We start from the raw sequence: 21,198 nt of genomic DNA, 5'->3' as shown, positions 1-21,198 counted from the left end.
GATCCCTAACGCCGTGAATTCAGCTGGTCACCGCGGACCTACGGGGACAGCACTCGGTGTGCTCATTGCTCCGATCATCCATCCATTCTGCACCTTGGCACCCACCGTGTCAGCACCCACCACGCCTAGCACCCACCACGCCTAGCACCCACCACGTCTAGCACCAGTCTGGACCCTCACTGTGCCCCATGGTCTTAGGTCCGAAAAAGTTCTCATCCAAGACTTTGCTAATCTCTCCAACTCCACGGTGGTAGGAACTCGTGCTCAGCTTCCCTCTTACCTGAGTTCATAGCGGACCCCGTAGACAAGCACCTCAGCAATCTGTCCTGTAGATGAGACGCAGTCCCTCCCACAGGCCAGCGAAGGCTGAGCCAGCAATACCCTCTCGTCCTCCCGCCCACCGCGTCGCAAGCGCTGCACCGCTGGGCAGCGCGCACGATGGGGCGCTGCAGACGGGTGCTCGGTTCGTGAAACACCGTCAAACAGTTAGCAAACCACGTCCTGCAACTGATGGAACTCTGCACACTGTCACCTTCACGTTGCTGCTTCTTGATTTTCCTGAACTCTAGGAATGCTGTTCCTGACCGCCACGCTTTCCACACCTCTTGGCTGTTCTGTAGCGTTCGATCCCCAGTGAACTCCCTGTTCATGTCAATAAAGCGGCTGTGGACACTGCCGGCCTGGTTCACTCTGTGAGTGAGTACGACAGGTGTGTGTGTGAAGCATCCCCAGGGCTCCGCAGACCCCCCAGCCTGCGCCATTCCTTACCGCACCACCGTGGCCATGGCCCACAGAACAGGAAGTGCAGCAGGCCAGAATTAGACACCTGGTGACGTGGGACCTGGCCTCCTTCCCTTCCTTCCCCACCCAAGCGCAAGGGAACCCAAGCCACGCATGTCCTCACCTGCCGGACGTCAAATAGGTTTCCTACCCGGTGGCAAAGGGCCGAGTGCGAGGAGGACCCCGTGAGGGAGCGAGGCCGCAGCGAGCAGCCGCCTCCCAGCACCCATCTTCCTGGGAGTGCCCAGGCCCCCAAAGGGAGACGCTCCAGAAACTCACCAGGACTCAGTCGACCACATTCTCCTACAATCTCAAAAGCACCGAGCAACAGGGAAATGTCGGTGTATGGCACCGGCCCCTACACACACACACACACACACACACACACACACACACACACTGTATGTTCTCTCTAAAACCCGAGGCTTGGCGTGGTGACGGGCCCAGGGTCACACAGCTGGCAAGCTGGGAGAACGCCATTTGCACTCAGGTCTGACTCCCCACCTTCCTGCCTATTCCACTTGGTCAGGCGCCTCCCGACCCGGGGAGAGTCCCAGGTGCCGGGGGGAAGGCTGCCTGTGTGTGAGTGTGATGTGTGTGTGTGCCCACACACCTGCTTCCAGATCTGGCCTGACCACCGCTGGGAAGGCCAAAACCATGTGGGACATTGAGCGCCAGCGAAGCAAGCAATAATCACACACGGCGTTTGGTGTTTGCAGCTCAATACGTCTTTAATCCATACAGCACTTCCCTGGCTCTCGCTACTTTACAGTAAGGTTTGGCTGGAAGCCTCGTATGTGTCCGGGTACGAGCAGTGGGTTTTCAGACCTTGCGCACAGCGCCAGGCAAAGCACAGTCACAGATCCCCACACCGGCGGCCAGACAGCTCGCTGCACGCGCCCTGGCCTTCCCCAACCGGGCCCAGCGCGGCGCTGGCTCCTCCCTCTGCCTCCCCCCACTCCCCCCGCTCCAGGGCCACAGCCTCTGCCCCTCCCTCCCGCCTTGGAATCTAGGCTGAGTGGGGTCCTGGAAGCTGGGGGGGGGGGGGCAGGGGGGGAAGCACCATGGGTTTGGGAAGATGACCGGGTCCATGCAGAGCAGCTGGCTCTGGAGTGTGGGAAGAAAACGTGTGGAGCCACACACCACTGTTGGCAAAAGCAGTTGCTCTCACTACGCAGCCTCAGCACGTGGCACCACACCGGGGCCACTCCCGACACGGCTGTCCTGCCTGGAGCAGTGGCCGCCAGCTGGCTTCTGCAGGGTCTCCCCGTGCTGGGAGGCGAGGAGGGCCCAGGGCAGAGACAGCCATGCTCCCTGTGCCTCCGTGTGTCGGCCCATCATCTGGCATCAGCTCCTCTCGGCAGGCAAGGCGCTTCTCGCCAGCAGCCACGGCTCCCTCCGCCCCCCAGGCCTGCCGAGGCCTCAGGTCACACAGAAAGCAGTGCCCAGGCCCCTGAGCTGTCCCTCAGAACACCAACCCGGGAGCCGCGGCCCTCAGCCACAGGGGGCAGCAGTGAGGTAAGGAGGCTGGGCAGAGGCGGAGGGGGCGGGCTATGTCTGTGCCAAGGCCCGCTCCCTCCAGGAGAGCAGGGGCGGGAGATGGCCTTCCAGAGGAACGCCCCTCGGACCCAGGCGCATCTTCTGGAAGGAATCAGGAGTGGAGCGTGGGACCAGCCTGTGGCAGGTTGGGATGAGGTCAAAGATGTCACGTGGTGGATGGCATGATGGTCCCACAGCGGAGAGGCGAGGGGCGGGGAGGGGGCTGGGAAGAGAGGTGCTCAGGTTCTGAACTGGCGCGGGCAGGGAGGGGCAGAGGTCAGGGGGGCGGGGAGCCAGACCACAGCCCTGCCGCCTGGGGACCAGAGAAGGAGGCTATTTCTTCGGGGAGAGGGGGCGGGGAGGAGGAGGACAGGCCGTTCGCTGCCCTGCAGAGCTCCAGCAGCAGCCTGGCATGGCACAGGAAGAATCCTGAGACCACACCCGGCCCACAGACTCTTCCCCTGGTCTTCCTCCAAGGTTTCAGCCTCGGGGGCTGCCAGCGAGTGCACCAGACCTGGTCTAAGCTTGGGCCGGGGCTGGGACTGGAGAGATCCGCTTCTGGCAAAGCACCGCTCCAGGTCCCTCGGCCCCCCGCTGGCTCCCAGTGCCTCGTGCCAGGACCTAGGGCAGCCCATGGGTCTTCGCCGAAGCCTCACACTCAGTCCGCCCGGCAGGGCTTGGGGAGAGCCAAGGGAAGTGCAAGAACCAGGAGTGGCTTCTCTCCGCTGCGGCTCCGGCGAGGCGAGGAAGGTGGCCGACAAAGGAGGCAACATGACCTCGGGTAACACAGCAGCCTCTGCGCTCTGCCTCCCTGCCATACCCGCCCCCCCCCGCCCCCGCCCAAGTCTCCCTAACCCTCCTAGCTCATCAGAAAGGAAGCTCAGCTAGCCTGCATTTCCCAGAACCCAGACACTGCCCTGCCGCTCCCCTGAACCAGGGAGCTCTAGCCCGAAGGGACCCTCCAAGTCCAAGAACGCCCGGCCTCGCCAGCCTCCGATGGCCCCCCAGACAGGCCAAGGCGGAGCGCGGTCTAGGCCAGCCCTGTCCTGTTGCAGACGAGGACCCGAAGCTCAGAGAGGCGGAGCCGCTCGTCTGAGAGCCGAGCCAGGATTCAGGCCGGCCTCCCGGCTCTCAGCTCAGTGCGCCTTCAGAGAGCTCCACGCTGCCCATTCACTGGCCCAGGAGGGTGTCCCTCCCCCAGGCGCAGGCGGGAGAGGCGTAGAGCTGCAGACAGGACTGGCTTCTCCGAGGCCATCTGCGAGTTCCTCCACGTAAGCTGAGTGAGGTGCGGACTCTACAAACGTCACAAAACCTCGGACAATGAGCACAGCTCTCGGATGGTCGCCGCGTGGACCCTAGCAGGAAGATGGACAGTGCGGCCGGCGTGGCCGGGAGAGAGGACGCGCGAGGAGCTGGTTCCACGGTGCCCCTCAGGCTCCGAGCCGGGCTGCAGGCCGCGGTGCCGGAGCCGCTGCGTTCTCGCCCAGATGCCCGCACGGTGGTGCCCTCCCTTCCCCGGTTACCGAACCAGACCGGGCAGAGTTGTTGGTTTCCTCGTGGTTTAAAATCAGGACATCGTTAGAACAGAGAGCACTCACGAGATCGGTGACGTGTACACACTGCCTGCTGGTCCCAATCCCCAGCAGGCCTCCTCCCTCCGCCACCTGCCTTCCCTGGGACGGGCCTGAGAGGCCGGAGCGCACAGCGCTGGGTAGCCAGGCCCTGGAGCACCGGCCTGGCCGAGACCCTGTGGTGTCCCACGCAAGGGCCTCAGGAACGAACCCTCACAATGGCACGGCCCAAAGACAAACCGAACGTGTGGAACGAGCCAGAGATTCACCAGCTTCGCTTTAAGTTTCTGAGATGACGGCCTCCGGCCACCCCTGCGGGCAGTTCCCCGCAGTCACACGGCTCAGGGCCTGGAGCCCGGCCTGCACAGGCCTCCGTTCAGTCCTGGGCAGGAGCGGCCAGGGGCCCCTGGCCCGTGACCCTCCACTGACACCCAAGGGAGGCGGGTCCCACGCCGCCTTCTCCTGCTCCTCGGGGTGCGGGGTGACCCGGGCACGCACAGCTCCGTCTTCCCATCCTGCCGTGCGTGATGGCGAGGCTACGGCCTCAGGCCGAAACGCCAAGAGCCTTTCATTGTCAGGCGAGGTGCTCAGGCCACTGCGGGAGGGACACGGCTGCCTCCTGGGCGGACGGGGACAGCCTTCCTTCCTCGGCCCTGCACGCGGGGCGCCTCGCAGAGCCCCTGGCGAGCCCTCCTTGCCCAACTGCGGCCCACGCGCTGCGCCCCCCTGGGCTGGCGGGTCCCTTGTTGGTGCAGGAAGGGCGGCAGGCGTGCCCAGGAGGGTCCCACAGTCAGACGAGTGCACGGTCCTGGCAGCCAGCCCGGAAAGGCTCGAAGCACGGAGGGCCCTGACCCGCGGCCTCCTCACTCCTCTGGGACATCACTGGAAGGAGAACGGGCCCGGGGGGCGGTCTGTGGGCAGGGAGACTCCCTCAGGCTTTTCCACGCCCAGATGCACGCGCCTCTGCCAAACCAGCCCCTCCAGGCGTCTGCTCCCGCGCCAGGCGCCTCGGATGCTGTCTCCCTGAGCAAGCGGGTCGTCCCGGGCAGCCGCTGCGCTGGCATTGTGCTCTCCATCACACGGCATCCTCCGGTGAGTGAGGCCGGCAGCCTGCACGGCCGGGCACGCGTCCCTCACCCCCGGAGGTCCGACCACACCCTGACTCTCCCGGACAGAAAACGGACAGCGCGGAGGGGAGGACCGGAGCCACAGACCTGCCGCGCTGGAACCGTGAACACAGACTTGACAAGCTCAGACCACGCCGCCCGGCCAGGGGCGATGTGCTGGGCAGAGAAAAACGGGGTTTAGGCACTAAACGGGGACACTCCGCCCAGACCCAGCCTGGGAGAAGCGCGGGAGAAGGGCGGGCGGGGCGGGCGGGCGTTCCCAGCCCTTGTTGGGTGCACCCTGCACCGCTGGAGGCAGTGCGGGTGGAGGAGGAGCATGCTTCGGAACCCGAGGCCTCCGGAGCCCGCAGCCCCGCGCTCCGGCCACGGCGCGGCCTGCAGTCCACACGGGGCTCACGGAGCGCTTGGGTGGCGCTGCAGTCTGATGCTTCCTCGTCCCCAAGAGAACGCCTGCGGAAGCGCGGGGTAGGGAAGAAGAGCCCCTTTTATTTTGGAACAAATCAGAAGGGGTGAGGGGATGAAGCACCGTAAGCCAGGCCCTTGAGACTCCTCTTCACAGGTTAACTTTGGCTCAACAACGCTTCCCTCCTGGAGCCGGGACGGCCAGCGAGGGCAGGGCGGCTGGAGGCCGGAGGGCGGGAGCGTCGGGGGTGGAGGGGGTCCCTGCCCCTCGGCCCCCACCGGCCACACAGGAGACGGGCCAGCTCCTCCCTGGTACGTAGGCGGTGTCTCTTTAAAATCTGTATATAATATATATTTATACTCTGTATGTATATATGTATATATATATATATTTATAGGTCTATGTACACGTATTGCACACGCCTCCGGCAGCCCTGCTCCTGCCTGGTCAGTGGTAGCGGCTCCTCTTCTCTTCGCTCTCGGAGGAGTAGTCTCGGGACCTGATGCCGTTCTGGAGGTTGACGAGGGAGTCCTTCATCTGCAAGACAGCGACCCCCGGCCGGGGTGTGCCCTCAGCGGGGTCCCCTGCAGCGCCCGCCACGCCCGCCTACCGCGGGGACCCCACCACGCCCGGGAGCGACAGGGAGCTGGGCTCCTAAGTCAGGGGCAGCCTCAGGCAGACAGGGCGCAGCCGATCGGCACGGGGACCGCCACGCACCTCCGTCGCCCGTGTCTTCGTGACGTGAGGCCCGCATCGCTGAATTTTAAGAACTCGCTCAAAGCATCCAGCCCCTTAGCCGCCACTTCTGTGGCCTCTGGTCCCTCCCACTCGGCGTCCCCACTCACCCTGACTGTGCGTCCCCACTAGGCCTGACTGTGCGGCATCCCCGTAGCGTGCATCCTGCCAGCGTTCCCCCCACAGCCCCCCCGCCCCGCCGGCGCTCTCCCTTCTCGCCCGCCCAGGCTCTCCCATCAGGGCGGGCCCAGAACAAACCCAGATCTTCCCAGGCCCTCACCCGCTCACTAGCCGGGGCTGCAGCCTCCTTCGCTGCCTTGGTGTCCTGGGTGCTGGGGTGCCACGTCCCTTATCCTTATCCCCGGGCCACCCAGAGCAGAGGCGGCTCCGGGCTGTGCCCACGCCGCTGACCTGGCCTTCACGGAACCCCTAGCCCCTGCGGGACAGACACGCTAACGCTGCTGGGCTGTGCCTCAGTCTAAAGGGCGGTTCCACGGCAGAGCCTTAAAGCGGCCTTCACACCGCAACTCGCTCACGGTCTCAGCAAGCAGCTCCGGCACAGCACCGCGGAGTTCGCAGCTCCTGGGCGATGGCTCTGGAGTGTGAGACCCTGTGGCTTCTCTGCCTAAGGGACCGTGTTCTTCTCTGGTTCTCTGTGTCTCTGCTTCACAGAACTGAGGGCCCAATACTATTCCGAGTTACCATTAAAGGTAATGAAACAAAACACCTGTCCTAACACAGTCAGTCCACCATGCTATCTGACTGCTCCACGCTCCGACGTAAGGGGACCCACCCTGAAATAGAATTCTAGGGTTGGAAGAGATGGGGTCACCCCCCGCCATAGCTATAATAATAAAAGCATAATATGCAAATTGACCAAACGGCTGGACAGCAGAACGACCACCCTGAGGACCACGCTATGACACACACTGGTGCCAGGCCAGCCAAGGTGGGTGCGATGAGATTGGGCAGGGGGCCCGCCATCGCCCCAGGATCGCCCCGCAGAGGGAGGCCCAGGCCACCCGGCCAGCGGCGCTGCAGCAGGTGGGTGGGGCCTCCCTCTGCAGGGCGATCGATCGCGGGGCTCCCAGACTGCGCAGGCCGCCCTGAGTGCACCGGGCCTCTAGTAATTCATAAGGTCCTACCCAGCACCCCCTCCCGCCCAACAGCCCTTCCAGGTGGAGGAATCTCAGTCCAGAGCAGCCATTCCCTCGCCGAGCAGCTCTCATCACGAGCAGTGTGCTTCTGTAACTCAGAGAGCCAGTGCCCGCCGACTTGCAGCCGGGCCGGCCTGGGAGCGCACAGCAGGCCACCCTGTTGGCCTCGGCACCTGAGGACTGCCCTGCTCTCACCGTCTTCCCTTGTCCTGAGCGTGTCTTCAACCCCATCAGCCCTTCCTGACACGACGGGGCTGCCGGACGCCTCCTGCGCTGTTTTCCCCTCTTCTGGTTAAAAAATTCCCCTTAAACGTGGCTCCAACGCGGACCACGGTCCTCTAAACACACTAGATGCAGCTAAGGGTGAGAAGGAATTCCGCAGCTGTACTGGGAAGATGTCTGGAGAGAAGACACGGAACAGCCCTCATCCCAGACGGTCAGGGCCGCCTCGGCAGTGCCCTGGAGGCCGTGTCTGTGTGCGTGTCCTGGGAGTGGGGGGTGGGGGCACCCCTCAAGGAGAGCTAGGAAGACACGCTCCCGGGAAGACACCTCTGTGCAGGGGGGTTATCAGATGGCAACGGGTGGCCACGAAACAGCCTCCTTTCACCTGACCTACAGCTTCCGTGGCAAATCCAGGTGCTTATTACCCGGGGCACGCCGGTGCTTCCACCAGCTCACGGAGATGGCTTTAGCGTTAGGACAAGGACGGCCCACGAAAGGAACGAACGGGAGGAGGAGGCCCGTGGGTGGTGACGGAGATGGCGACTTCCTCAGGACACGGGAGACGAGGGCAGGGAGGGGCGGGCTCTCACCTGGTCGAGAAGCATCACCGAGGACTTGATGATCTCTCTCCACTTCTGGAGCTCGGTATCGTGGTACTTTTGTTGGGACTCTAAGAGCTGGGCCCACTCTGTCTGAGACTGGGGTAACCTGTGGGGCGGAAGAAGGGGTCCCCCAGCAGCTGGAGTTATGCTCAGTGGACTGTCCTGTGCTCCCAGACCCCTAGAGGACAAAGAGTCACATCAGAGCGCCCTGCCCTCCGCTCCTCGCCCCCCGGGCCCGGGCCCCGAATCAGAGCAGACGCTTATGGACCCCGGGCCAAGGGCAGGGCGGTTCCCAAGGGGACGGCGGCAGGAGCGGGGCAGGGTCCGGGCAGGAGCGGGGCGGCGAGGGGGGATTACCTTTCCTGGAGCCGCAGGCCCTGCCAGGCGGTGAGGGTCTGGGTGGCGTACTCCAGCGTCCAGAGCTTGTAGAAAAGCATCACGTTAAGGAGGACCAGCAGCACCAGGCTAGGACAGACGGGGAGCACGGCCATGAGCGGTGACCTGAGGGAGACCTCCCCGACCCCGAGAGCGGGGACCCCACCCAGAGGCTGCGGTCCCTGGCCAGCGGATCGCCTGAAACCCTGCAGCGAGTAAGCCAGCAGCAGAGGGATGCCGTGGGGAGGGGGGGAGGGGTGCGGGAGGGGGGGCGTTCTAACCTGGAAAGGTGTGGGGTGAGGGCACTGGGAGGAGAGAGGGTCAGATGGAGAGGAAAGCGATGAGAGGGTGAAGGAAGCCGCCAGAGCCAGTACCTGAAGCGGATCCTAATGGGAGCAGGGAGGAAAGTGGGGAGCAGGCCGGCTAAGAGACCTGTGTGGGGAGGAGAGACTGCGCTCACGCTGAGGCAGGGGGCCCGCGCGAGGAGCCTGGGAGCGAGGTCTGAGCACCGGAGGAGGGTGCAGGGAGCACCGCACGCAGCCTGGGATTTCCAGGGCGATAAGGGGCCGAGATCCCTTCAGTAGCCACGTCAGCACCACGAAGGCGAGCCGCAGGAGGAGTTCAGGGGGACTCCTGGCTCTGCCCGGGGCCTCCTGACTGGCCTGAGGGCAGTCTGCCCCTGCACCTGCCACAGGCCCGCGGGGCCCCCAGGGCCTTCGGGTCCCCGGGGAGGGTGAGCGCCAGGCTGCAGGGAGAGGGGGTGGCAGGACAACCCTGGAGTCGGAGGGCCAGCGGGGAGGGAGTCACCGGGAGATGAACTCCTCTTGGGCCTCAGTGGCTGCCTGGAGGCCCTTCTGTGACGGCTCCCGGGACAAGGAGAGGAAGACTCGGGCGAAGAGGGGCCAGAGGCGGCGGCACTCCCTGGCTCGCCACCTCACAGGCCAACGCTGACCCCGTCTGCCCGCTGCTCGGAGAGCCAGCTTGCTCCGCGGGACAAGGACGCCTACGCTGCCGGCTGCTAGTGGATCAGAGGGCGGCGCGGGAGCGCCCTGCACACGGGAGCCCCCACGAGGCGGCGCCTTCATTAGAGGAGGAGGCGCAGGCGCACGCAGGGAAGAGGTGGGAGGTGGACGATAAAGGAACAGACGGACAAGACCAACGAAAGGAAGCCTGTGCTGTGCCTTCGACCTTACAAACTACGAGTGTGCGTGCGTGGGTACATGTGTGCGTGCGTGTGTACATGTGTGCACGTGTGTGTGCATGTCAGTTGCTGAACTTCTCACCCGTGCTTCCCACTGGCACCTGCCAATCCCCGAGGCTACTCAGGGGAGTTCTCAGGCTCCCAGTCCCCACAGACCCCCGATTCCTGCCGCATGTCAGCGGCCGGCCTGCACCGGCCCTTCCCGGTGGGAGCTGCACGCCAGCTGGGCAGCTGCTCCGGGTCTGTGCTCAGCGAGGGCCCGGGACGCCTGCAGTGAGCGCAGGCTCAGGAGTGCTCTCAGCAGACAGGACGGTGGATGGGCAGGCGTGCGGTGCTGCCTACGGAGGCCGGATGGCTGTGCCGCGGCGAAGCCCGAAGGCCCGGCACCAGCCACGCAGTGTGCGCGGCGAGTGGGCCGTCTCCATCCAACAACGTCCCGTGTAGACCGCGGTCACACAGCCAACCTGCGCTGCTCTGCCGCCTACAAACCTAACGTCGGAGACTCAGTGTCAGCAGCAGCGCGGGGAGCTCTAAGTGCTGACGCTAAGCGTCCATCTCACTGGTTTGCAGTCGCCTTTGTATTTAATGTGGTAAAAATATCTTGGCTTCCTAGGCCCCATTCGGAAGAATTTCCATCTACATTGTTGTTATCCAGGGTGTTCTTATGGGAAAAGTGCAGGCTGTGAATTTTAGAAAAACTTCATTAACTCGGAGACTGTCGCGGCACAGGCCCTGCTGTGGCCGCCCCGGGCATTCAGGGGTCAGCAGGAAGCCGCCCTCCGGCCCGCCGGCTCCTGGCCTGCATGGCCGCCACCTGTCCTCACCCCCTCTCTCTGTCCCGGTGATCTCAGCCACACCCACAGGGGCTGCCGCCTGTAAGGGAACCAGCACCTGCGCCCACACTTCCCTCCGGAGCCCGGGTCCCACTAACAAACGTCTCTCCGCACCTGCGTCCGGGAAGCTACGGCAACGCAGAGGCGTCCGGACGGACGCCTTCACCCGTTCCAGATTCCTGTTAGTGACACACCATCTACAGACGGGGGGCCACAGGCCCTCCCTCCCGGTCACCTGGTCCCCCCTCCCCTCAGGCCGCCAGCACTCCTGCCTGCCCCCCTGCGGCCACCCCTCCTGGCCTCTTGCCCCCAGGCCTCTCCTCTAGTTCAGGCATCCCAGTGCCATCCGAGGATGCCAGCTTTTCCAAATGCCAATCCCACCCGTTACCGGGCTTCCTTCCGCCTTTCCTGAGGGCGGGGCCGGGTCCTAGTGCCTGCTGAAGCGCTGGTGGAGCGGGCGTCTAGACAGCGCCCCCCCCCCCCCGCGCCCCACATCCTCACGGCACTGGCAGCAGGATGGCCGGCGCAGGCGGCTGCGATGGAAGAGCTGGCCGCTCTCACCGCCGGCTGCTCCTGCTCCAGCTCCAGCCGGTTCAGAGGCCTGGCCTTCGCGTCCCACAGCTGTGCTTCCCTGCTTTCCGCCAACTGCTCCCAGGCCAGCCCTCCTGTGCCAACTGCTGAGCCCCGTTTCACGGCGTATGGCAGTCCCTGTAGACTGTTCACACGGAGTCAGCATGTCCTTTCCCGGGCGGGTCATTGGTGGGCCCACGGGGCACGGTTCTAACGCCTGGCACGGAGCAGACGCCAGCAGGTCTCTCACCAACAGTGAGGGGCTCCTAGCGGGCTCGGTGACAGTCCCGGCGAGTGTCTCGGCCAGGCTGTGGCAGCTGTGAATTTCCTCTCGGCACCACCCACTTGGGACTGAGTTCCCAGAGGCCGTGGTGCTGCCTGCCCCCTGGAGGCCCAGCACAGTCGCTGCTGAGTGAGCCGCAGGAAAAGCAGCCGAGACCGGAGATACAGACAGAGACACTGACCCGGAGAGAGGAGAGAGCAAACCCTCCGGACAGCAGGGTGCTCATCACCTGCTGAGACTGGGGGTGGGGGCGGGCGGCAGCAGGAGCTGGGAGGCAGTGGGGCTGGGGGAGCGGCGGCCGGGGGGCAGGGGTGGGGGAGCCCGGGACCCTTACACACAGCTGATGACCAGCAGCAGCTTGGACACGCTCTGCAGGTGGAAGCCGTTGGGGGTGTCCTCAGGGATGTGCCGCGTCTGCGTGGAACCTGCGGGAAAACAGAGGCCGTCACCATCACGGCCCACCGGTCCCCCAACGCTGACCAGACACGGGGCGTGCACGGAACCTCGGGGAATGACAGAGAGCTCCGTGTGCTGTCGTGGCAACAACGCTATCCTGTCCCCAGCAGGGTCACGGTGGGTCAGGCAAAGTGAGTATTCAAGTTGCAAGTAAAAGAGAAACTCGGTCGCGTGCACAGCGAGGACACGCAGCGAGGACAGAGGACCTGCAGCCGGGCCGGGACAGGTGCCGTCAGCTCACGTCCCCACACGGGCCACGCCGCAGCGCGCAGCGGGCTCGGTGAGTGCCAGTCCGCACCCGCACGTAAAGCACAGCCTGGGCTGGTGGGAGCGGGGCGGCCTTGGCGCTGCCCACGCCCCCCAGCTCCTGCCCCGCCCGTCCCACCGGCTCTGAGGACACCCAGGCGTGGGGGCGCCACGTGGAACCCTGCATCGGTGAGCTCCACGGCCTCTTACAGCGGCAGGTCTCCGTGCTGAGGAAGACGAGCGGCGTGAACGGCGGATGGGGAGGGGGCGCATCAAGGGCGTCTGCTGCCCGGCAGGGCGGGTCCTCGGGGGCCCACGGCAGCCGTGTGAGGGGCGGCCTGGACCCTGGGCCTTGGCTGGGAGGTAGTTTCTCTCTGGGCCGAGCTCCGGCTGCCCCGGCGCATTTCCCGACCACGTGGGAGCCGCACACACGAGTCTGTCGGGTGCGTGTGGCGCTCAGGCAGCGTGGAGGCACCACCAAAGGCAACGGCTCCAGGCAAATGACACACAATCTCCACGCAAGAGCGCGCGCACAGGCACACACAGGCACACACAGGCACACGCACACACACGCACACACACGCACAGGCACACACACAGGCGCACACACAAGCACAGGCGCACGCACAGGCACACACACACAGGCACACACAAGCACAGGCGCACGCACAGGCACACGCACAGGCACACACAAGCACAGGCGCGCACACACACACACACAGGCGCACGCACAGGCACACACAGGCACAGGCCGGCCGCACCCACCTGCCACGTGCTTGGCCCGGCGGCCCCTGTCCTCGTCGGTGGGCGTGGTGACGGGGCTCAGCACCTCCTCCAGGTGGGGCCCCCGCAGGTGGGCGTGGGGGCGCTTTCTCCGCCGCACGGCCGGGGCCTTGCCGGCCTTCTCTCCGGGAGACTGCCTGTGCCTCTCGGCCAGGGAGGCGCTCTCCATCTTGGTCAGCTCGCTCTCTGCCAGGACGGAGCCCGTCAGCGGCGCCCTGCCCGCTCCCCGCCCGCCGCCTCGGCAGCAGCTGTCTGCGCCCCTCAAGGCCCCCGAAGGAAGCTCTTCGGATCCTGTGCTCTGGGGTGTGGACACGGAGGGGCCGGCGGGGACCCAGCCCCGCCCACCCCGCTTCTGGCTCGTCCCACGCCGTGTAGCCACGGGCTCCCGAACCCGCACCCCCGGGGGCACAGCACAGGGCATCGCCCTCCCCACGGGCCTGCACGGCGCTTCCCGCGACGGCACCCGCCCTGCGGCAGGCCCCAGGCGCCCTGCGGGGTCCCAGGTCCCGGACCCCGCACAGAAGCAGGCGGTGGTGGGCAAGTGCATGTGCTCACCCACGAGCCACACTGGCATGCACTTCCGGGGCAGGCTAGGGCCGGTGACCCCTCCGCTGTCCCGGCCTCTCCCACTGTCCCGTTTCGCCCCGAGCCCGCCGGCCGCCCGGGGCCGCGCCCGCTCACCCAGGTGGCGGAAGTAGTCCTCCAGGCCGCTCCAGAAGTTCTTCTCGATGAACGTCTTCACCAGCCCCCAGGGCTGCTTGCGGTACCGCAGCTCCGTGGAGACCCTGCGCAGGCCAGACGAGGTCACCATCACCCCGCCCCCCCCCCCCCCCCCGAGGTCAGCGGGGCCATCACCCCGGCTGCAGCCTCGCCTTTACGAGGAACCACGCCGAGTGGCAGGTACGCGCAGACCAAGGCTAGCAAGGCCCCAACCCGGGCCCGAGGGCTTTCATGCCGCCACTGCCTCCGGGGCGCCCGCCAGCCATGGCCGCTCTCCTCCACGGGGGCTCTGGCGTCCTCACTTCCCCCTGGGGGAGCACCCGCCGGGCTGTGCCGCCCCCTCCTGTCCCCTCCTGTCCCCCAGGCCCCTCTGGCAGGCCGGCCTGCCCGGTCTCCCCCTCAGGGACGCCATCGCGCTGGAGCCTGCAGGGAGCTGCTGCCTGCAGCCATCGCCGCCCACCACCTGCTCACTGGGCTGGGGCCCTCTGGAATGTTCTATCAGGGGAACATGCTACCACGGCGAGAACCGCACAGAAAGAACAGCCATTCAGAAGCTCCTCCAAGGAGGCAGAGTGGAGATCCCAGACACTGTGGGGAGGGGGGCAGGAGAGCAAAGGGAGGAGGGAGGGTGAAGGGGGAGGAGGAGGGAGGTGAAGGGGGAGGAGGAGGGAGGTGAAGGGGGAGGAGGGAGGTGAAGGGGGAGGAGGAGAGGGTGAAGGGGGAGGAGGAGGAGGTGAAGGGGGAGGAGGAAGGAGGGGAAGGGGGAGGAGGGAGGTGAAGGGAGAGGAGGGAGGAGGTGAAGGGGGAGGAGGAGAAGGTGAAGGGGGGGGAGGAGGAGGTGAAGGGGGAGGAGGAAGGAGGAGGTGAAGGGGGAGGAGGAGGAGGTGAAGGGGAGGAGGAGGGGGGTGAAGGGGGAGGAGTAGGAGGTGAAGGGGGAGGAGGAAGGAGGTGAAGGGGGAGGAGGAGGGAGGTGAAGGGGGAGGAGGAGAGGGTGAAGGGGGAGGAGGAGGGGGTGAAGGGGGAGGAGGAGGGGGTGAAGGGGGAGGAGGAGGAGGGGAAGGGGGAGGAGGAAGGAGGAGGTGAAGGGGGAGGAGGAGGGAGGTGAAGGGGGAGGAGGAGGGAGGTGAAGGGGGAGGAGGAAGGAGGTGAAGGGGGAGGAGGAGGAGGTGAAGGGGGAGGAGGAGGGAGGTGAAGGGGGAGGAGGAAGGAGGAGGTGAAGGGGGAGGAGGAGGAGGTGAAGGGGGAGGAGGGGGGTGAAGGGGGAGGAGGGGGGTGAAGGGGGAGGAGGAGGGGGGGTGAAGGGGGAGGAGGAAAGAGGTGAAGGGGGAGGAGGGGGGTGAAGGGGGAGGAGGAGGGAGGTGAAGGGGGAGGAGGAGGAGGTGAAGGGGGAGGAGGAGGGAGGTGAAGGGGGAGGAGGAGGTGAAGGGGGAGGAGGAAGGAGGTGAAGGGGGAGGAGGAGGGAGGTGAAGGGGGAGGAGGAGGGAGGTGAAGGGGGAGGAGGAAGGAGGAGGTGAAGGGGGAGGAGGAGGTGAAGGGGGAGGAGGAGGGAGGTGAAGGGGGAGGAGGAGGGAGGTGAAGGGGGAGGAGGAGGAGGTGAAGGGGGAGGAGGAGGGAGGTGAAGGGGGAGGAGGAGGTGAAGGGGGAGGAGGAGGAGGTGAAGGGGGAGGAGGAGGAGGTGAAAGGGGAGGAGAAGGGAGATGAAGGGGGAGGAGGAGGGAGGAGGAGGAGGAGGAGGAGGAGGAGGTGAAGGGGGAGGAGGAGGGAGGTGAAGGGGGAGGAGGAAAGAGGTGAAGGGGGAGGAGGGGGGTGAAGGGGGAGGAGGAGGTGAAGGGGGAGGAGGAAGGAGGTGAAGGGGGAGGAGGAGGAGGTGAAGGGGGAGGAGGAGGGGGGCGAAGGGGGAGGAGGAGGAAGGTGAAGGGGGAGGAGGAGGAGGAGGTGAAGGGGGAGGAGGAGGGGGTGAAGGGGGAGGAGGAGGGGGGTGAAGGGGGAGGAGGAGGGAGGTGAAGGAGCATCTCTGAGCTCCTCACTAAGCAGCGATTTTATTCAAACGACACGAGTGAGGCCCGCTCCGTGCAACCACGGGAGCTTGGCTGCGATCGATCGGGTGTGTGGCCTCATTGTGGGGCGTCTGGAGACGTTTAGCCAGTGAGCGCCACGCGTCCACAAGGGAAACCGCGATCGGAATGTTCGCGAATTTAAGTTATCGTCATTTTCTTTAGGAACCCAGAGATGTCAGCAACAGGCTGATTTAACACTGGGCGGCCAGAGCTAACATGCGAGGTTTGTGGCTGGAGACGCCGTGGCGTGTGGGGGAGGCCCGCCCCTCGCGTCCACAGAGGCTTCTGGCGAGCGAAGGGCCAGGCTTCCCAGGTGACGCTGATCCAGTGTCAGGGCCTAAGCGCCTTCCCCTCGAGTGCACAGCCCAGAGCCCAGGCAGGTGCCGCCCACAGGCAGATGCCAATCCCTCACTGGATCGCCCGAAGGCGTCTGCCCCGAGGGGTGCCGGCCCCGTGCCGGGCTGGAACAGAGGGCCCGGGCCGTGCCAGGGCGTGAGTGGCAGGTGGCGCCGCCCGGTGGAAGGAGCCAGGGCTGCGTTCCTAGACCTGGTCTCAGGCTCACGGGGGATCTGACTCTTGGCAAAGCTCCTTCACTTACAGCGCTTGTTTTTAATTGAACAGGGAGAATAAGCCCACCTCCTTTGCTCATCCTAAAGAACATGCTGTAAAGACAGCACTTGACAAACCCAGGCCCCAAGCAGCAGCAGCTGTGAGCACTGCGCCAGAGACACAGAGCGTAGCGAGCAGGCGTGGTGAGCACTGCCGTCCGGACAGAGGGCTGAGGGACTAGAAAGAAGGTGGAAACAGGACGGCCAGCAGGCCCATCTCCTCCCTCCTCCTCCTCCCCTCCTCTTCCCACCCCCCTCGGGAGCAAATGAATGCTCCCCAACGTAAGGACCTCATGAGCGTCCTTCCAGAATCTTCCTCCGAGCCCCAGCGGCGCGCACCTGAGCCGGCTCTTGTTGCGGGCCACGCGCGTGAGCGTGTAGCGGTTGACGGTGTAGAAGTAGTCGTGGTAGGGCACGTCGTGGGTCAGCACCTCGGCGTCCACCACGTAGCACTCGCTCTCCTGGCTCGCCTGGTACATGGTCTGCGGGAGGAGGCGGGGACATGCTGCTGAGCAGCCACACGGGGAGGGACCCGCCCTCGTCTCCCACCGACCCCCGTGTCCGCACGGGGACCCCGAGCCGCTGGAAACGCGGTCTCTAAGCAGTGACAGGCTGCCCTTTCCAGGAGAAGCACCTGCACCCCGAACCCCCGCACACCTGGCTCATCCCTCCCCGCAGGACAGAGCCCGCCAGCCGCCCGCCCCTGCCCCTCACCTGGGTCTCCCTGACGGTGGCCGTTTTGGGAGCCAGAGGGTTGGTGAGGTTGATGGTGTAAAGGATCAGGCGGCTCTGGTCCCCGTTCTCTTCCTTCTTCCAGGGATGGAAGACGATATCTGGGGAGCGAGAGCCCTGGAGTGAGGAGGGAAAGGGGGTGCCCTCCCCAGCGACTCTCCCTCCAGGGAACTTCTCTTGACCCCGCTGAACCACTGGCCTCTGCGAGGAAGCCACGGGAACCGAGGGCCGAGAGGCTGGAGGAGGGGAGCCGGGCAGAAAGAGGCTCATTGTGGCATCGCCGAGGTTCTGCCCGGCTCCGCACACTGACTGTTCCCGGACGGACGGGGCGGGAGGTCTCGGGCCGCCCACAGGGATGCTGGCAACACTGGCCGGACTGTGACGCGGGCCTGGGACCCTGGGAACAAGCTCTCCTCCGAGCCGGGCCCTCCGTGCCCTCCCCTCCCGGCAGCAGGCTGAGGCCCAGCTGCTCTCAGACGCGGACGCCTCGCAGCTCTGCTGGGCCAGGGAGGGCACAGGGAGGCGACAGGAGCAGGGAGGCATACAGCATGGCCCCGGGACTCCTAGGTTCCAGGCCTGGCTCAGCCCCGTCTTGGCTGCACGGCCTTGGGCAAGGTCATAACAGCCCGAGTCCCAGTGTCCCGAGGGCAACACACAGGGCAGGTGTGCGCATTAGACGATGTGCAACGAGCTCTTGACAAGAGGTGCCCTGTATGGCCTTGACCTCTGCGAGCCCTTGGGCCGGGCACCTGGTGGGCGAGCCCACGCTGCAGCCCTGGGGCGGGAGGAGCAGAGCCGGGCGGGCGCGTGGCCCGGGGGGGGGAGGGGAGGAGAGAGGGCGGTGGTGGGGAGAAGCACCTGAGAAGCGCCGCTGCTCCATGAAGTCCCGCTGGAAGGGCGAGTCGGTGAACAGGAGGTCGTAGAGCTTGTCCACGCTGAAGTTGAAAATCTCGTTCACGTACTGCCGGCCGCTCAGGTCCTCGTAGAAGGCCTGGACCTCCCCTGCACAGGGCGGAGGACGGGGACCGTGAGGGCGGAGCCCGGGGCCCGCAGAGCATGTCCACCGCGGGGCGAGGAGCCGTGCAGCGGGCGCCGACTCCTCCGCCCGCCCCTGGCACGCACACCACTCACTCCGATGCCAGGCCACTCGCAGCCCTTACGGAGAGTTCCGGATGAACCCTGTGCTTTTACACGTTCTCGCTCCCTCACGAAGGTTATCGCAGACTAAACTCTCAACTCAGCCACTGAGCCCCGGCAGGCGGGCAGTAACTTAAATGCCTGGAGTTTCCGTCTGCTCCAGGAGAATGCGGCTGAGGGTACAGGCGAGCGGCTGAAGCCCAGTGCTTCCCCCAAGGCCTGGGCGCCCGCAGCCGATGACTGCGCCTGCAGGGCTACGTATGGGCTCAAGCGCCCCGAGACCCTGAGGGGCCAGGGAGGAGCTCAGGGGCATCCTACAGGGTCCGAGCCCAGGACTGCACGGAGAGAACATCTACCTGTCAGTTTACACGAACGGCACCCGTCGCTGTGCAGGAGCAACCTGACAGGCCTTCGCCGGGCCGCCCCCGGGACGGGGTGGGGAAACCAAGCACAGGTGAGAAGGCCACGGGGTGGCCCCGGCGGACACCGCCGCGGTGAATGCGCACCGTCTCCAGCTGCTCACCAGGCCAGCACCGGCTCTACTCCAGGAGGCACACAAACCACCAGCCGAGCCCCTGAAGGCTGCGCCTGGCGCCGCCCCGCAAGCAGCAGCCAGCAGGAGGCAGAGAGGCTATTCTCTGAGACCTTAGAGGGGGGGGCCGGAGCCTCAGGTCCCGCCGCAGGCACTGCAGCAAGTCCCTGTGACAAGCCACCGCCTGCCAGGTGCAGCGGGCTGGCTGCGCTTCCCGGGCCGCAGACACTGCCCGCCGCTGGAGGGACGGCGCTCAGGGCCAGCCAGTGCCAACAGGGGGTAAAGTGAGCGGCGGGACTGGGGAGCAGGACAAGGCACTCGTCCTGAGCAAAAAAGGACAAAGCTGGAATGATGCGGCTCCTGCAGGTACGTCCCTGAGGGGGGTCCACGCTGATGAGCAATGCGCCTTTAAACGGCTCTGCTGCCCACCCAGCCTTCCGCCAGGAGCCGGCGGCTCGGGCCTCCGCGTGGGGACACCTTTTAGCGAGGAAGGGCCGCCGCGCCCACCCCTGCCCACCTTCGTCGTGGGTGTCGGAGGAGTCGCTGAGCTCGGTGGGGAGGTCCTCGTTGTCGTTGAAGTCCAGCGAAGGGGAGCTCACGGGCGCCAGGATGTCCATCTTCTCTGCGATGATGCTGTCCATGGCCAGCTCCTTCTCCAGGGGCCCCTCGCCGTCCAGCGCCTCCTCCTCCAGGGGCAGCCCATCAAACTGGGGTGGAGACAGAGTCACCCAACGGGAAGCTGGGCCGGCTCGGTGCCCTCCCGTTCGCAGCAGCAGCAGCCAGGCTGGCATCCGGCCCTGGGTCTGCCCCCGCCCCACGTGGAGGCGAGGACAGGGCAAGGTTCTGCCCCCGCTGGCCACCACACGGCACAGCAAGCTGGGAGGGGCTCCTTCTGCCACCGCCCCCCACCCCCAACCGGAGCACGCCACTGCGACAGGACAGCGTCCGCCTGCTTCTCCCTGGGGCCTGTTTTCCAGGAGGCTCCAAGGCTCCATAAGCATCTTTTAAATCCTTGCTCAAGGAGTGAGGATCTTTTTCCCATTGATTTTTTTTTTTTTCAGAGAGAGTAGAAGGGAGAGGGGAGGGAGAGAGAGAGAAACTTCGATGTGAGAGAGGCACATCGGCTGGTTGCCTCCCGCACACTCCCCAACAGAGGACGGGATCGAACCTGCAACCCAGGTACATGCTCTGGACCGGGAAATCGAACCCACAACCCTCTGGGGTGCAGCCAACGCTCTAACCACTGAGAAACCCGACCAGGGCTTCACAGCATTTTTTATTCATCTTCCCACTAGTCCTGGGCGGGAACAGATCAGCCCCAGAGGAAAACGGAGACTCGGCAGGAAAGGAATGAGGCTCTCGCCCTAAGGCCAGGAGACTGACGCTACGCACGCACGTGGCTCCTGTCCTGCGCTCTTTCGCGAGGACCTGCCATGCCACCTGCCAGCTCCCCAGACCCTGCCTGTATTGAGCTCCTCTCTCCTCTGGAAGCGAGCCCGGGTCAGAGGGAGGTCCTTCTTACACACTTATCTCTTCACCGAGTCCAACACAGTGAAAATAGAGCAGCGTGTGCACCAGGCCTCAAAGCTATTCTCTACGGACTCAACCAGCAGGCAGGTAACAGTGCTGTGGCCTGATATTCACGTACAACTTCGCCCTCAGATCGAGGCGGTGAAAACAAGACCACACAGCCCTCCCCAGAGAGGCTGGGCCGGGCGTCCACCGAGCGAAGCTCACACGGTGAACTTGGGTGGTTTTCATCTGCTCAGAAGCCAAACAAACTCGTCGCCCGAGATACCGAGAACCCGGCACTCATGCCGGGCCGCCCCGTCAGGTGGAGCGAGCCCGTCTCTCCGGGGCCTCCTTGAATAGCTGCCTGCAGTGCAGCCCCTGCCCCTGCCCGCTCCCCCGGCCCCGCCGCTGGGCTGGCGAGGCTGGGACCGCGGCCCCGAGGGGGAGCAGCGGCTCGCGTACCGAGACGGGGGCTTCGCTGCTCGCGGTGGACGTCAGCGTGCTGTTGGTGACGGACTTCTTGGGCAGCTGCGGGCTGGCATCCGGCTTGGTCTCTATGCTGCTTTTGGACGAGCTGTCATTCGCTTCATTCTCTTCGACGGGGATCTCCTCACAGTAGCTGGAAGACACCACGAGCCATGCTGACCGCAGGGACAAGCTGTTCTAAGAACCGGACCTGCCTACCCCTCCAGAACGGGGCTTTCCTGCGTCTCCTCCAACGACCCCCGCCCCACCAGGACCTCCCTAAACCTCCCCCCCTCCTTATACCCCCAACCGCCAAGTAAACTTCTGGCTCCAAACTCACCTTTTCCATGCTCCCCCCACAGGTTTATCCCTACTAAAGTAGGACCAATGTTTGTCTCGAACCATCCTGCCCCCTCCGCCCCCCCCCCCCCCGCATCCCATCCCAACCTGACCATTTGCATCAAACGCTGGGCTCTGAGCGTACACAGCGACGGGGACAGAGCTCAGACCGCGGCTGGCCCACTTCCTGGCCCTGTGCACCTGCGGGGAACC

At 65.4% G+C, this 21,198-nt stretch overlaps 1 protein-coding gene across 2 annotated transcripts in view; it reads right to left on the bottom strand.

Annotated features, from left to right (window-relative positions):
* Positions 1-5,498: 5,498 nt before the first annotated feature.
* Positions 5,499-21,198, bottom strand: part of LOC103301962 (protein Aster-B) — a 72,767-nt gene continuing 57,067 nt past the window's right edge. Inside the window, exons 9-20 of one of the 2 annotated variants that reach the window (XM_054712769.1) lie at positions 20,644-20,800; positions 19,187-19,376; positions 17,859-18,002; positions 16,983-17,101; positions 16,608-16,750; positions 13,565-13,668; positions 12,866-13,069; positions 11,733-11,823; positions 8,494-8,601; positions 8,125-8,242; positions 5,864-5,957; positions 5,499-5,757 (exon numbers count right to left, since the gene is read on the bottom strand). In XM_054712769.1, coding sequence (XP_054568744.1) covers positions 5,868-5,957; positions 8,125-8,242; positions 8,494-8,601; positions 11,733-11,823; positions 12,866-13,069; positions 13,565-13,668; positions 16,608-16,750; positions 16,983-17,101; positions 17,859-18,002; positions 19,187-19,376; positions 20,644-20,800 — 1,468 coding nt within the window. In that variant the 3' untranslated portion in view covers positions 5,499-5,757; positions 5,864-5,867. Of the gene's footprint in view, positions 5,758-5,792; positions 5,958-8,124; positions 8,243-8,493; positions 8,602-11,732; positions 11,824-12,865; positions 13,070-13,564; positions 13,669-16,607; positions 16,751-16,982; positions 17,102-17,858; positions 18,003-19,186; positions 19,377-20,643; positions 20,801-21,198 lie in introns of those variants that run through there. The other variant, XM_054712770.1, reaches the window with a different exon arrangement.

The sequence above is a fragment of the Eptesicus fuscus genome, chromosome 23, assembly GCF_027574615.1.
Source record: "Eptesicus fuscus isolate TK198812 chromosome 23, DD_ASM_mEF_20220401, whole genome shotgun sequence".
NCBI lineage: Eukaryota > Metazoa > Chordata > Mammalia > Chiroptera > Vespertilionidae > Eptesicus > Eptesicus fuscus.
Note: the sequence above shows the minus strand (reverse complement) of the source record. Positions and strands in the feature narration are given on the sequence as shown.